Source organism: Pinus tabuliformis, chromosome 8, assembly GCF_031772625.1.
Source record: "Pinus tabuliformis cultivar Carrire ecotype Pingquan chromosome 8, CPIR1, whole genome shotgun sequence".
Taxonomy (NCBI): Eukaryota; Viridiplantae; Streptophyta; class Pinopsida; order Pinales; family Pinaceae; genus Pinus; species Pinus tabuliformis.
In genome coordinates this window covers 432,234,594-432,248,801 of record NC_142294.1, presented here as the reverse complement: position 1 = coordinate 432,248,801, position 14,208 = coordinate 432,234,594, and the positions used below count along the sequence as shown (strand labels likewise).

Genomic DNA, 14,208 nt, shown 5'->3' with positions numbered 1-14,208 from the left:
TCTTCGGTTACACCAATGTCTAACTTTAACAATGACTTTGACCTCTTCAATATTAAAATGAAAAATGATAAAAACCCCTTACCACTAAAAATGATAAAAACACCCTTTACCCACCTTCCATTACATCGAACTACTCATATAATATTACCTTCCGTTACCTGGAACTAATAATATAATATTAGTGGTAAACCGCCTTTATCATCTTCCGTTACACCATATATAAAAGGGATACTCTCTTTTATTTTCTTCACTGCCAGATGATTTCATCCCTCTTCTCCAAGGGATTCGATATCTTCAGTTATCTCACCTCATTTTGTTGAGAAATCTCAGCACCATGGAGCATGCTGCGATAAAGGTATGGAGTTCTCTGTGTGTGTTAAGCTCCTTAAAAATGGGTTTTGCCGGTCAGTAATTCCTTTTTCAGGACTGAATGGATCTCTTTAATTTTATTTTATTTGCGTTGTATCATAATCATACTTTTTGTTTTATGAATACAACTGTATCATCTAATATCATGTGTCTGTGTCAGTTTGGACACCCCAATGGCTTCGCTCGGCGTTTAGTGGTTCGCAAGAAATCCGAAGGCCCTCCCGCTATCTCTTTTTCAGATTTGGCACAATTTGTTTGCAGGGTCTTTGAGTTGCAAGAATCAACTGAGATACGCATCAAATACAAGAAAGATGGAGACGAAGTGGTGGTAGAGGAAGAGATGGGGTGGGAGGAAACGTGCAAGAGTCTATCCAATGGTGAAGTGCTGCTGGTGGATGTGCAAATTAAATTACCAGGCGCTCCTGATACCAAAGAAGTGATGTGGGTAGAGATCAGCATACCTACGAAACCCATTTATTTGCGGCCACCAATCTTCTGAACAATCCAATGAAGAACCGCTTATTTTATATATTTTAGGAAAAATTTTGATTTTGTGTTGAGTTTATCAATGTAGTTTTTGAGAAGTTCTCTGGCGGCAGGGTTGTGATATGGGATGGTTTGAGATTTAATTCTCATCATCTTTGCTGCTGTGATTTGGTCCCTTTTTTTTCATTGTGGCGATCTCTGCAACATTATTTTTTGTTATTTTTGCTCTTTTCTTATTGAGAAATAGTCCTGTGGTCAATCTTTTTTTGGAAACAGTTATATGGACGATCTTTTTCTTTGATGAGCTGCTCTGTATGATTTGATGAGCTGCTTTGTATGATCGGATGATTATGACTTCATATAAACCCATGAAAATGTAACTTTCTCTGTTATTAGAATGAGAATCTGTTTTGTCTAATTTTTTTATCAATATATTAAGGGTAAACCCATTATTATTTATTCATTAGAGTTTTTATTATGAACTTTCACTGTCTGTGGTTCTGTTACCTTTTCTTTTCTCATATATCGTGTCTGTGGTTTTGTTACCTTTTCTTTTCTCATATATCGTAGGGTTGGATCAGAATAATGAATAAAAAACTATATCTATTAAATCTGTGTTGCTCGATTATGAAATCCATTTTATTAAATCTGTGTTGCTCACTTATGAAATCCATTTTCTTATTAGGCTATATGCTTTGAAATATGAGTAGTTTGCAGGGATTAAAGATATTCAGAAATTTATGCTCAGCAAATATTTTTCTTTATTATATGAATATGTTGCAGTGTCCAGAGAAATTAGTGTTAAATAAATTTGATTTTATGGTGGAGTTAAGGTTATGTCAATAGTTATGGTTAACAGTTGTGGTTTTGGGCATTAGTATTGGTGACTTATGGTATTGAGCCCATGGTATTACATGTAGTTGAAGCTTTTAAAAGGCTTGTGTATTCTCCATTGTAGTTAGCCATGGTTGACCGGTGAAAGGTCAGGTTGTTGGCTAGCTTGGCTGTGTTTTAGCCAAGGACAATAATAGATCTATTGTTGGTTGGTTTTTCCACAATTGGGGTTTTCCAGATAATCATGGTGTACATGGTTTAAATGTGTATTTCTTTATTGTTATATTTATTTGTCTTGAACCCTAACAAGTGATATCAGAGCTCTCGTTGACAAGGGCTTTGGATAGCTATTTAAAATGTTCCTATCAACGGTAGGGCTGGTTGAAGCAATAGCTCTTTGCACAAACCATCGATGTCTTTGCCAAGGCCTTGTTCGATGAGGAGCAAGAAAAAAAATGCAAGCCCTGGGAATATTTTTTGGAAATTTAAAAAATCAAGAAAGTGAGAGCCATCATATTTCCCTGCCTGCAGTTGTGAAGAGAAAAGGAGGCCCGCAGTTGTGAAGAGAAAAGGAGGCCCGCAGCGCTGGCCCTGCACGTGAAAGAAGGGACCTGTCTACTCTCTGAGTGGAGCCGTTGTTGGCCCTGTTCTCGCTATCTAGAAGCGAGGCAGCGAGGAGCCGTTGCAGCCATCAAGGACTCTGAGTGTGCAGTCGTCGAAGAGGCTGCATGCTTCTCTGCATGAAGAGGAAGACGGTTCCCATTGCTGGCTGAAACCGTTTCTGCATGGAAGGTGTGAGGCCTGGACCATTGCTGCGTGTTACATATTGCTTCATTGTTGCATGTTACATATTGCTTCTTTGTTGCATGAGCATTGCTGTTATGTCCTGCATGCTGCCTGGGTGGAATGCTGTGTTGGTGGTGGAGTTCTTTGCTACCTGAACGCTGACAGAGGCTGTCTCTGTGTGAAGGCAAGTGCTGCGTTCATCAAGTTGCTGTGTGGAGAGCAGAAACTCTAAGTGTGGAGCTCTTTGCTGCGTGAAGGAGCCTCTCTTCTACTCTGGAAGAGAACGTGTGTGGGTCAAGATAGCAACAAAATAAAAATAAAATGGAAATTTTCATGTAAATGGGTAAGGAAAATCCAAAGTCAAATTTAAAGGGAGGATTGTTAGATAAACTTGACCCTATGGTGGAGTTAAGGTTATGTCAACAGTTATGGTTAAAATTTGTGGTTTTGGGCACTAGTATTGGTGACTCATGGTATTGAGCCCATGGTATTACATGTAGTTGAAGCCCTTAAAAGGCTTGTGTATTCTCCATTGTAGGTAGCCATTGGTTGAGCGGTGAAAGCTAAGGTTGTTGGTCACTTGGCTGTGTTTTAGCCAAGGACAATAATAGATCCATTGTTGGTTAGTTTTTCCCCAATTGGGATTTTCCAGATAATCATGGTGTACATGGTTTAAATGTGTATTTCTTTATTGTTATATTTATTTGTCTTGAACCCTAACAAATAACACTAGTGCCACCTTCCATCCACATAGTCCTCTAGTCGGTGTCTAGAGAACCTGCCATCTACATAGTTCTCTTACCTGCAATCTTCATAGTCCTGCCATCTCCATAGTTGGTGTTCAGAACCTAGCTTAATTCACATTTCACATTTTACACTCATTCACATTTCTCATTGTACACTTTGTGAGGCTCGTCCTTTGCAGTTGTGTATCATTTCATTTAGCAGATATGACTTATTTGAATTGGTGCCGTGAGACCAGAGGGCATTCATCGAGTAAGTGTATACCTGACTGTAAGTGCTGTTATTTAGTTCTAACCCAGAAGACTGGGAGTAAGTATACCTGATTGTAAGTGCTGTCATTTAATTCTAACCGAAAAGGCGGGCCAACGTTCTTGTGCCTGTACGTGTAGGTTATTTGAATGTCGCATAGATGCTGATTAATCACTTGGGATCGTTTCTCATAACTATTTTAAATAACTATAAATTTAACATAGCGTGATAAAAAATCATATTAAAAAACAATCACGGGCTTGAATGATAACAAAATATGTAAAGCTTCTTAAAGCTTGAATGGCATTGCTTTGCTTATGATTGAATATCTTTGTTTACATTATTAATGTAGTTATTCTTTTTATCCGCAAAAATTCGTTTCTTGAACTGAATATTTTTAAAATTTTCAAATATTTGAAATTCTGTTCAGCACCATGGCTTAACCAGGATACGAGTTCCGAGTTGATTGATCAAGATATAATGATCATATAAATAGTCTTATTGCAAGGTTAAAAAGTATTGTTGCAAGGTTAAAAAATACGAGTCACATTTTATTATTTTGGATGTTGTGGTAGGTTTGTTATTCATATTATATTGAACTTTGTAATAAAAAATGGTGGGTTGTGTTTTTACAATTATAATGCATATTTTAAACACAATGCAAACTACGGTTAATATTTTAATGCATGTTTTTGTGTTTTGCACATGACGTGCATGATGTAATGGCTGGGGCGGATGGCTTTCACACCGCCTAGCCAAGTTCAAATCCTGCGGAGAGGTTGTAAAATGTTGTAAAAATGTGGAATATGAGTGGGTCCTACCGAAGCTTACAAAAAAAAATATAATGCATATTTTAAACCCAGAAAAAGAATTAATCTTCAATCTCAAAAGAGATGCACATTCACCTATATCAGCGTTAGAAAATAAGGTAAATATGGGTTTATGCTTTCTTAATTGTATTGCAATTTCTGTCCATCACTGCATGGTACTTAAGTTTGGTAGTGTGTTTGAGATGTGACATGTAAATAACATTGTTCAATTGTGACGATGTTCTTTCTCAAGCCCTGGCTACTCAACACCCTTCTGCTTGATGTCTTATATATTCACATATTTTCAGTCCATAGCTCTCGACTTTTGGTCTATTTGAAGTATGTTAATGGTCTTTGTGTTTTTTTGGTCTTTTATAATAAAAAAATGCCATGAGATTGAGATTATTATTTCATTTTCTATAAATAAGGAAGGTCTAAAAGTGTAGTGCCAATTGTTGATGCAGAGGATAATGATGTATTAGTTCATAGTGAAGCATTGAAAGTTCCAGAGAATATGGCCATGGAAGAGAAACACCTAGAAACATTTGTCTGAAGCCTTAATTTTTTTTATCATTTCTGATTTTTTAAGACTATGAGCCAAAGCATACAGTGGAACACCAATTTAACAATTTGGCGTTCTAGTTTATTTTGTCATGGCATAGTCTTGTAAACAAAATGTGAATGTTGACTTTGCTTAAATACAAAATTCTCTTCGTTGTTGTATGCCTTTTGACTCGTTTCTTTACCACGGACGATGATTATTGTAGGATGGTGAGATATAGTTAATTCTGTCATGGCATAGTGTTATAAACTTTGTGAGAATTATGGTTTTGCTAAATTACAATGTTTTATATTTTTATATGGATTTTGTCATGGTATTGTTGGTGTACCACAATACTTTTTATATGGATTTTGTCATGGTATTATTGGTGTACCACAATACCATGCCAGACACTGCTTTTACAGTAAGGTGTGTGATTGATCTTTTAGGGTCTTGTGATGATGTGTGTTAAAAATTGGCAGGTTTTTTTTGAGTTCCCTATGTTCTATGTATACTAGTGTTGTGTGTACTTGTGTTGGCCAATGATTCAATTCTTTGTTCTAACGAACTTATTTCTCTGCATAATATTCATGGTCCTTGAAATTAGTACCTTTGAAATTAGTAAATGGATAAAATTATCCTTGAAATTAGTAAATGTATAAAATATTTTTTGATTTCTTTGCATAGCATTCATAGTCCTTGAAATTCGTAAATATATAAATTATTTTTTGAAATTAGTAAAATCTCACTTTACAAAGCATTATTCTCCTTGAAATTTAGAAGCGAAAGACAGATATTTCCCGAGGCTTCTCTGAACCTCCACAGGGATAGAGAGGAAATGAATTTGTTCCCATGGCTTAGAAATTCAAATACAAATTTCAATTAAAAGTAAAACAAAAAAAAATCCCCTGGGCACCTTGTGGTTGTAATTTTACTCTACTTGAATGAGACTCCCACTCCCGTTCTCTGCTCCCAACATTCTTGAACTTACTATGCAGATTGACAGGCTTTTTCTGGCATTGCATAGACTATAGATTTACATGCCCAAATTTTATACCTTCCATTCCTCATTGTAGATATGCATTTTTTGGGCATCTAATGCACTTTTTCAATTCAAATCCAGATGTTAAATATTGCAAAATCTCTCTTCTTTTTTTCATGAGTTGCTTCTGTATAAATTTCTCTTTGGCACCCTTTTTATTTTTATTTTGTGCCCAAGGGTTAAATTTTTTACACCCTTTTTCTTTTTGTTTTGTGCCCAAGGGTTAAATTTTGTACACTTTCAGCTATTTGGAGATTGCAAGGAACATTTTATGTTCAAATGGTGAAATCTAATACTGTTGAATTCACTATTTTGCAAAGTTAATGAATTATAAACATTATAGTTGAAAGCCAAATTGCCATCCCTTGCTTGCAACCTATATGTCATCCAACCTATATGTCCCGTTGGCGTAGCATAAATAACAGAGTGAACATGCAATGACATGGAACCTACAATCCTATTTAAATATATTTGATCTTTAACAAAGCTACATTCCTCCATGCGAAGCTGATTTGAAAAGACTCTTGATCCCTTTTGTACACACTGGTGGAAAAGCACAATATGGTATGGCTTAGGGAAATTTCGAGGTGTTTTTGCAAGTTTTATGAATGGGTACTCGGTGGGTTAGGCATTTATTGCAATGTGACCTACAAAAATATTAGATCTGGTGCACACGGTTGTACTAAGTGATTTTTGGGGTTAAATTCTATGGAGGATCTTAGATGTGTTAACATATCTCCTTTAGTTTGTTTCTAAAGTGCACTTTGATGATGAATTTGACAACAGATAGGTTCACTGCCAATAGTGTTGATGATGGATTTGACAACGCATAGGTTCACTGCCAATAGTGTTTCTAAGGTTGGTGTTACCTACCTTGGAGGTTGCAAAAAATGAGGAGGAAAAATGGATCAATTCTCATTTTGGTACAAATGCAAAGTGGGAAAATCTATTTTAAAGTAGTTTGTACGAATTGCACATAGATCACATGGTGTTATTTGTTAGCCTAAGTTACCATAAACATCCCTCCCAAACCCCATAAACGTTGTTTGGTGTTTTGGAAACGAAAACAGGTACGATACGACATGGAAACGACACAGAAACATTTCAGTTTTTTGGAAACGCATGATCCTAATTCTAAAGCGTTTCCATTTTTTTGGAAGCGTGTGATCCTATTTTTTCAACGCTTCATGCATTTTTAAGGGTTTTTGATGTGTTTCGAGAGTTTCCTGACTTGAATATGATGTAGAATGCCATGTCTCATATGATTTTGTTTGAGGAGCATGCACCAATAATTGCATCTTCAAGTAGACATGGCAGTGATGCTCCCACTCATGGAGATGATCCAAATGACGATATGAATCTTAATTACACAGATGAAAACATATTTGATGATATGTAAATGTAATTTATGATGATATTTTAAACTTTTGAACAATGGACATTGAATAACATAATATGTTTTCATAATAACATAATATATTTTTATGATAGTAGATTGCTAGTCATAGTTCACTTTTGTAATTTCTACTATGTAATGTGCATTTAGCATTATTAATTTTGGTGATAATGTTTATGATTTAAAATGGAAACAAAAACTTAATGATATGTTGAATGTTATAATAATCTCTAATGATGATGAAAATGTTTAAGCTGAATTGGTGATGATGATTTGTTTATGTGGAATTCATGATGATGATTATGTATTTTTAAATATAGAATCTAGATTCTAAAAGATGAATGGTAATATGAAAGTTTGATTTTGTCATATATATATATATATATATATATATATATATATATATATATAGTGTTTCTTGGTTGTATCGTATCCAATTTTTTTGAAAATTTACCGTATCCTTTTCAAACCCTGTTTTTGTATATGTTTTAGTGCAACTTAGGTATTAGCCATAAGCTTCACCACCAAAATCATAGTAAAGAGTTTCTTGACGTCATTCATTTAGTTCTTCCACCCCTTAAATTGGGAATTAATGCTTTACATGACCATAGTCGTGGTATGTGTTGCACCTAAATTGATATTTTCAAAAATAGGGACTTGCTTTCAAAATTTGCTATATGAACTTATGTAACAGTGTCCTTAAACTCATAGCTTATTTTAACAACCTTTTATCCTTTGCACTTGAGTCACAATTGAAGCAGGTGTTAAGGTGCCTTCCCAAATTATTGTGAATCAATTTAATCAACTCTTCTTCCCAACAATTAAGATAATGGGTAGAATTTTCATTATATAAACTAGAAAAGGGCCAGGTCCCATACAAAATTCACGATTGTGCTCTCAATTTTTTCTATCGATTTACATTAGAATGGAACCTTCTTGCTACCAACATTATTTACATATATTATTTGAGAATAACTATAATTGTAGACTCTCTAGAAAACACCACTATATTCTATACATTGACATAGAATATATATAATATTTAAATGAAATACTTTCAATAGCTACCGGGATCGAATTCTTCTCCAAGAGGTTCATCCATAGTAGTCATCAATTCCTCCGCGACATCCTCTCCGTCATCAACCTTAGTAGTAGCAACAACAACCTTAGTAGCAGCAGCCTCAGCACCAGCAACGTTGAAGACCGTGGGTTCCCTAACCCTAAAAACTTCCTTTAAAACCCCAATAGTAGCAGTTTCCACTTTTATTTCGATGTCTTCCATCTTTAGTTGTACGCTAATCACATCAACAAACGTGCCTTCCATTGTCTTCTGTAATAATTCCATATCCTTACCCAATCCAGATAATTGAGCATAGAGAATTTCCATACTTTCGTTAATTTTCTTAACAATCTCCTGCATAACTTGTTTACAAGATTTCTCCACCAAATTCTTGACGCTTCCACCACTGCGATGACCATACCCCAAATTTCCGAATCGAGAGCCTCCACCACTGTCATTACGCGTAGAGGCCATTTTCGCATCAATCTGCGTTTGGACAATAACTATCCTTTGATTAAATAAATGTATCCAACTATCATATATAATGGCCTATTCAACCCCAACATTCATCTCGAAATTACCCTTCATAAGTGCTAGCCAATTCAGAGTCTTATCAAGGCAAATTCCCTCCATTTCTTCCATCGCTAGAATTAACCAGAATCGTAATGCGGTGGTACCATATTCTCCGAGAGGGATGGCCATATTGCATATCGTGGTGAGTAACCGAAACCATGATACCCACTTGTCCTCATACATGATCTGCATTCCAATGGAACCACACTTGTGCATTAACTCAAAGCCAACCGTCCGAAATTCCAAGGTACTACGGAGGGGCGTTGGGGAGCTAACCATCTTAACTAATAACTTAATTCTCTGAAGACCCATACCCCCATCGTACATTGTTGGCTTGGTGCTACAGATCAAGGGATGTGACATGAGGATTTGTCTTGATTTATTTATAACTAACTTGTTCCAACATCACCCTCGCGTTGGCCTGGCCATCTGCCAAGTGGTTATTGGCACGCAACACATGGAAGAATTTCACTTTTTCAAATTTTTTTAGGAGATAAATAATCCTGACCATGATTGATGAGGTTTCATCATTGACGCTATGTGATTTATTTCACTAGTTTCAATCTCACTTCTTCATCCCTATGAGCATTACCTGATGCAATGAGTGCTAAGTGGACTATTCAAAAATCATGAGAAATTAGTCAGTTACGACTACCTCTCATGGAAATGGTCATAAATGAATGACTCACTTTATGTAATTGAATCCTAAAAATGATATATATATATATATATATATATATACACTCTTGAAGTAAGATTTCGAACCATATATATTTGCTTACTTTCATTGTTTTATTATATAATTAACCTCTCATGGAAATGGTCATAGATGAATGACTCACTTAACGCAATTGAATCCTAAAAAATGATATATATATATATATATATATATATATATATATATATATATATATATATATATTCTTGAAGTAAGATTTCGGACCATATCAAATTCAAATAAAAAAATAAACCATACAATTTGGAACTAGGTAATAACAATTTCATTTGCTTACCTTTAGTGTTTTATTATATAATTAATTCTATCTATTCTAGAATATTTGGTGGACCCTAAATCTCTATCATTCACCTAATAATTATTGATAAACAATCCTATCAATGGAAAATATTTTTCCACCCTATTAAACCATTTAAAGCATAGATCCATCTTAAGCATGAATCTAACATGAGACAGCAGGGGATCAAATTTCAAATTTCTTGAGGTGCAAATTTATTTCAGATTGAAAACAACAATGTCTATTTTTTCACCATTTAAATTATATTCTTCAATGCTATATAAAATACATTGGATATTTTATTAGATACAACATTAAAATATTTTCTTTTAACATTTTTTTCTATATTGATATTTACATAAATTATTTAACATAGATCTTCAAATAATTTATTTAAATACTGTGTTAAAATATTTTTGAAAAGTATAAAGTTTAATCACCTTACTCGCATATATTTTTTTTTTTACTTTATATAAAATTATCATATTTTTTTAATTGTAGCCCACCTTGATTTTCTATTTAGAGAACATTTATTTTTATTTTAAGAGACACATGTCATCTCCAAATTGAGCATGAACATATTTACACATGGTTTTCACACTAAACTATGGAATTAGCCTCTCAACTCAACTACATCAAATTATATAAAAAATAAAAATAAAGAAAAAAAAAATATTTATATTTATAATTAATAATTAAAAGAGTCTAAATTCATCTTAATTCTAAAAAACCAAAAAATAGAATCTCTTTAAATATTGGCTATCCACGCCATTAAAAAAAAAAAAAAAACCATATAACTATCCTTTTTATATGGAAACTAAAGATTTTTTTATATTAAACAAAGTCTTTCACTAGAAATCAGATGAAAGAATTTTTTTGCTAACCCGTTTTGAACGAACCACTGTGGTTCATATCAGGGCCAGATGAAGAGGCAGACCATGGCAAAGGCTTAAATAGATAGCAATGTAGAAACATAATTTCAAGTAAGGATTGTATTTGAACAATAATGTTTAAATTATAATATTAATTCATTAATATATTAAAAAAATATTATTAATTAACGGCTATATTAGTTTTTCAAAATTAATATTTAATGATATTAGTTTATTAGTTTAAAACGATTAGTTTTTCAAAAAATATTTAAATAATGATATTAGTTTATTAATTTATATTAATATGCAAGTTTTTGAAAAATAATATTTAAATTAATTTATTAAAACCAAATATTATTATTTTTTGAAAATTAGTATTTAAAATATATTTAAATAATAATATTATTTCATTAATTTATTAAAAATATTAATAGGTAACATATTAAACGGCTAGTTTTTGAAAATTAATATTTAAATTAATTTATTAAAACCAATTATTACTAGTTTTTGAAAAATAATATTTAAATAATGATATTAGTTTATTAATTTATTAAAATATTAAATATGAAACGGCTATATTAAACGGTTAGTTTTTGAAAAAATATTTAAATAATGAAATTATTTCATTAATTTATTAAAAATATTAATAGGTAACGGATATATTAAATGGCTAGTTTTTGAAAAATAATATTTAAATTAATTTATTAAAACCAAATATTACTAGTTCTTCAAAAATAATATTTAAATAATGATATTAGTTTATTAATTTATATTAATATGTAACGGCTATATTAAACGAATAGTTTTTGAAAAATAATATTTAAATTAATTTATTAAAATGATTTTTTTTTTGAAAAATAGTATTTAAACTATGATATTAGTTTATCAATTTATTAAAAACAAATATTAATAAGTAACCGCTATATTAAACAATTAGTTTTTAAAATAAATAATCAAATGATCAAAGTCAAACTTTAAAAGAGGAGAGTAAAAAATTAAGACCGGAGACAAGATCATTTGATAAGTAAAATAACTAATGGAAATAAAATAAAATAGATTAAAAATAATTAATGGAAAAATAAATAAAATAAAATAAAAATATAGACAAGTCAAAATAGTTATATGTATAAATAAATAAATAAAAACAGAAACATATATATATATATATATCCAAAGAACAATAATCAATAAATAAAACAGGGTCAACAATAAAATATAGAGCTGAAGCTTATTAAATAAATAACAGAAATTTCTAAAAGCTCCCTCAATGAGTCTGAAATTTCTAAGGGCTCCCTCAATAAGTCTTTTTTTCAATTTATAAAGGCTCCGATGATAAAAATAAATAACATAAATAACCTTAACAACGACTGAACCTCTTCACCACAAAATGTGATACTAAAATTTATATACTGAAATAAAAGATAATAAAAACCCTTATCACGAAAAATGATAAAAACACCCTTCACCCACATTCCATTACATCGAACTACTCATATAATATTACCTTCCGGTACCTGGTAGTGGTAAAGCGCCTTTATCATCTTCCGTTACACTATATATAAAAGGGGATACTCTCTTTTATTTTCTTCACTGCCAGATGATTTCATCCCTCTTCTCCAAGGGATTCGATATCTTCAGTTATCTCACCTCATTTTGTAGAGAAATCTGAGCACCATGGAGCATGCCGCGATAAAGGTATGGAGTTCTCTGTGTGTGTTATGCTCCTTAAAAATGGGTTTTGCCGGTCAGTAATTCCTTTTACAGGACTGAATGGATCTCTTTAATTGTAATTTATTTGCGTTGTATCATAATCATACTTTTTGTTTTATGAATGCAACTGTATCATCTAATATCATGTGTCTGTGTCAGTTTGGACACCCCAATGGCTTCGCTCGGCGTTTAGTGGTTCGCAAGAAATCCGAAGGCCCTCCCGCTATCTCTTTTTCAGATTTGGCACAATTTGTTCGCAGGGTCTTTGAGTTAGAAGAATCAACTGAGATACGCATCAAATACAAGAAAGATGGAGACGAAGTGGTGGTAGAGGAAGATATGGGGTGGGAGGAAACGTGCTACAGTCTATCCAATGGTGAAGTTCTGCTGGTGGATGTGCAAATTAAATTACCAGTCGCTCCTGGTACCAAAGAAGTGATGTGGGAAGAGATCAGCATCCCTACGAACCCCATTTATTTAAGGCCACCCCCATAACATAATCTTCTGAACAATCCAATCAAGAAAAGATGTTCATTCCGACCGCTAATTTTATATATTTTAGGAAAAATTTTGATTTTGTGTTGAGTTTATCAATGTAGTTTTTGAGAAGTTCTCTGGCGGCAGGGTTGTGATATGGGATGGTTTGAGATGTCCTCTTTTTTTTTTTCTGTGTGGCGATCTCTGCAACATTCTTTTGTTACTTTTGCTCTTTTCTGGTTGAGAACAACCAGAAATAGTCATGTGGCCAATTTTTTTTTAAAACAGTTATATCGACGATCTTTTTCTTTGATGAGGTGCTCTGTATGATTTGATGAGCTGCTCTGTATGATTGGATGATTATGACTTGATATAAACCCATGAAAATCTGTTTTGTCTAATTTTTTTTTATCAATATAGTAAGGGTAAATCCATTATTATTTATTCATTAGAGTTTTTATTATGAAACTTTCACTGTCTGTGGTTCTGTTACCTTTTCTTTTCTCATATATCGTAGGGTTGGATCAGAATAATGAATAAAAAAACTATATCTATTAAATCTGTGTTGCTCGATTATGAAATCCATTTTATTAAATCTGTGTTGCTGACTTATGAAATCCATTTTCTTATTAGGCTATATGCTTTGAATTATGAGTAGTTTGCAGGGATTAAAGATATTCAGAAATTTATGCTCAGCAAATATCTTTCAGAGATTTATTCCCAACAAATATCTTTCTTTATTATATGAATATGCTGCAGTGTGTAGAGAGAGTAGCACTGGTGCCACCTTCCATCTACATAGTCCTCTAGTCCTAAGCTGCGGTGTCCAGAGAAAGTGGCACTGGTGCCACCTGCCATCTACATAGTTCTCTTACCTGCCATCTTCATGGTCCTGCCATCTCCATAGTTGGTGTTCAGAACCTAGCTTAATTCGCATTTCACATTGTACACTTTGTGAGGCTCGTCCTTTGCAGTTGTGTTTCATTTCATTTAGCAGATATGACTTATTTGAATTGGTGCCGTGAGACCAGAGGGCATTCATCAAGTAAGTGTATACCTGACTGTAAGTGCTGTTATTTAGTTCTAACCCAGAAGACTGGGAGTAAGTATACCTGATTGTAAGTGCTGTCAGTTAATTCTAACCGAAAAGGCGGGCCAACGTTCTTGTGCCTGTACGTGTAGGTTATCTGAATGTCGCATAGATGCTGATTAATCACTTGGGATCGTTTCTGATAACTATTTTAAAT

General features: G+C 33.0%; 1 protein-coding gene across 1 annotated transcript; it reads left to right on the top strand.

The window, feature by feature from the left end:
* The first annotated feature begins 231 nt into the window (after positions 1-231).
* On the top strand, positions 232-868 carry LOC149235902 (uncharacterized). The gene is made up of 2 exons (XM_089368705.1): positions 232-355; positions 530-868. Exons 1-2 carry the CDS (start codon positions 335-337, stop codon positions 866-868), a joined length of 360 nt encoding a protein of 119 aa, XP_089224831.1. The 5' UTR covers positions 232-334.
* The last annotated feature ends 13,340 nt before the right edge of the window (positions 869-14,208 follow it).

Excerpts from the sequence above, each read along its gene's own strand:
- LOC149235902 (XM_089368705.1), top strand. The coding sequence starts at position 335 with ATGGAGCATGCTGCGATAAAG. Across the intron at positions 356-529 it reads TGGAGCATGCTGCGATAAAG|TTTGGACACCCCAATGGCTT; the intron begins GTATGGAGTTCT and ends TGTCTGTGTCAG.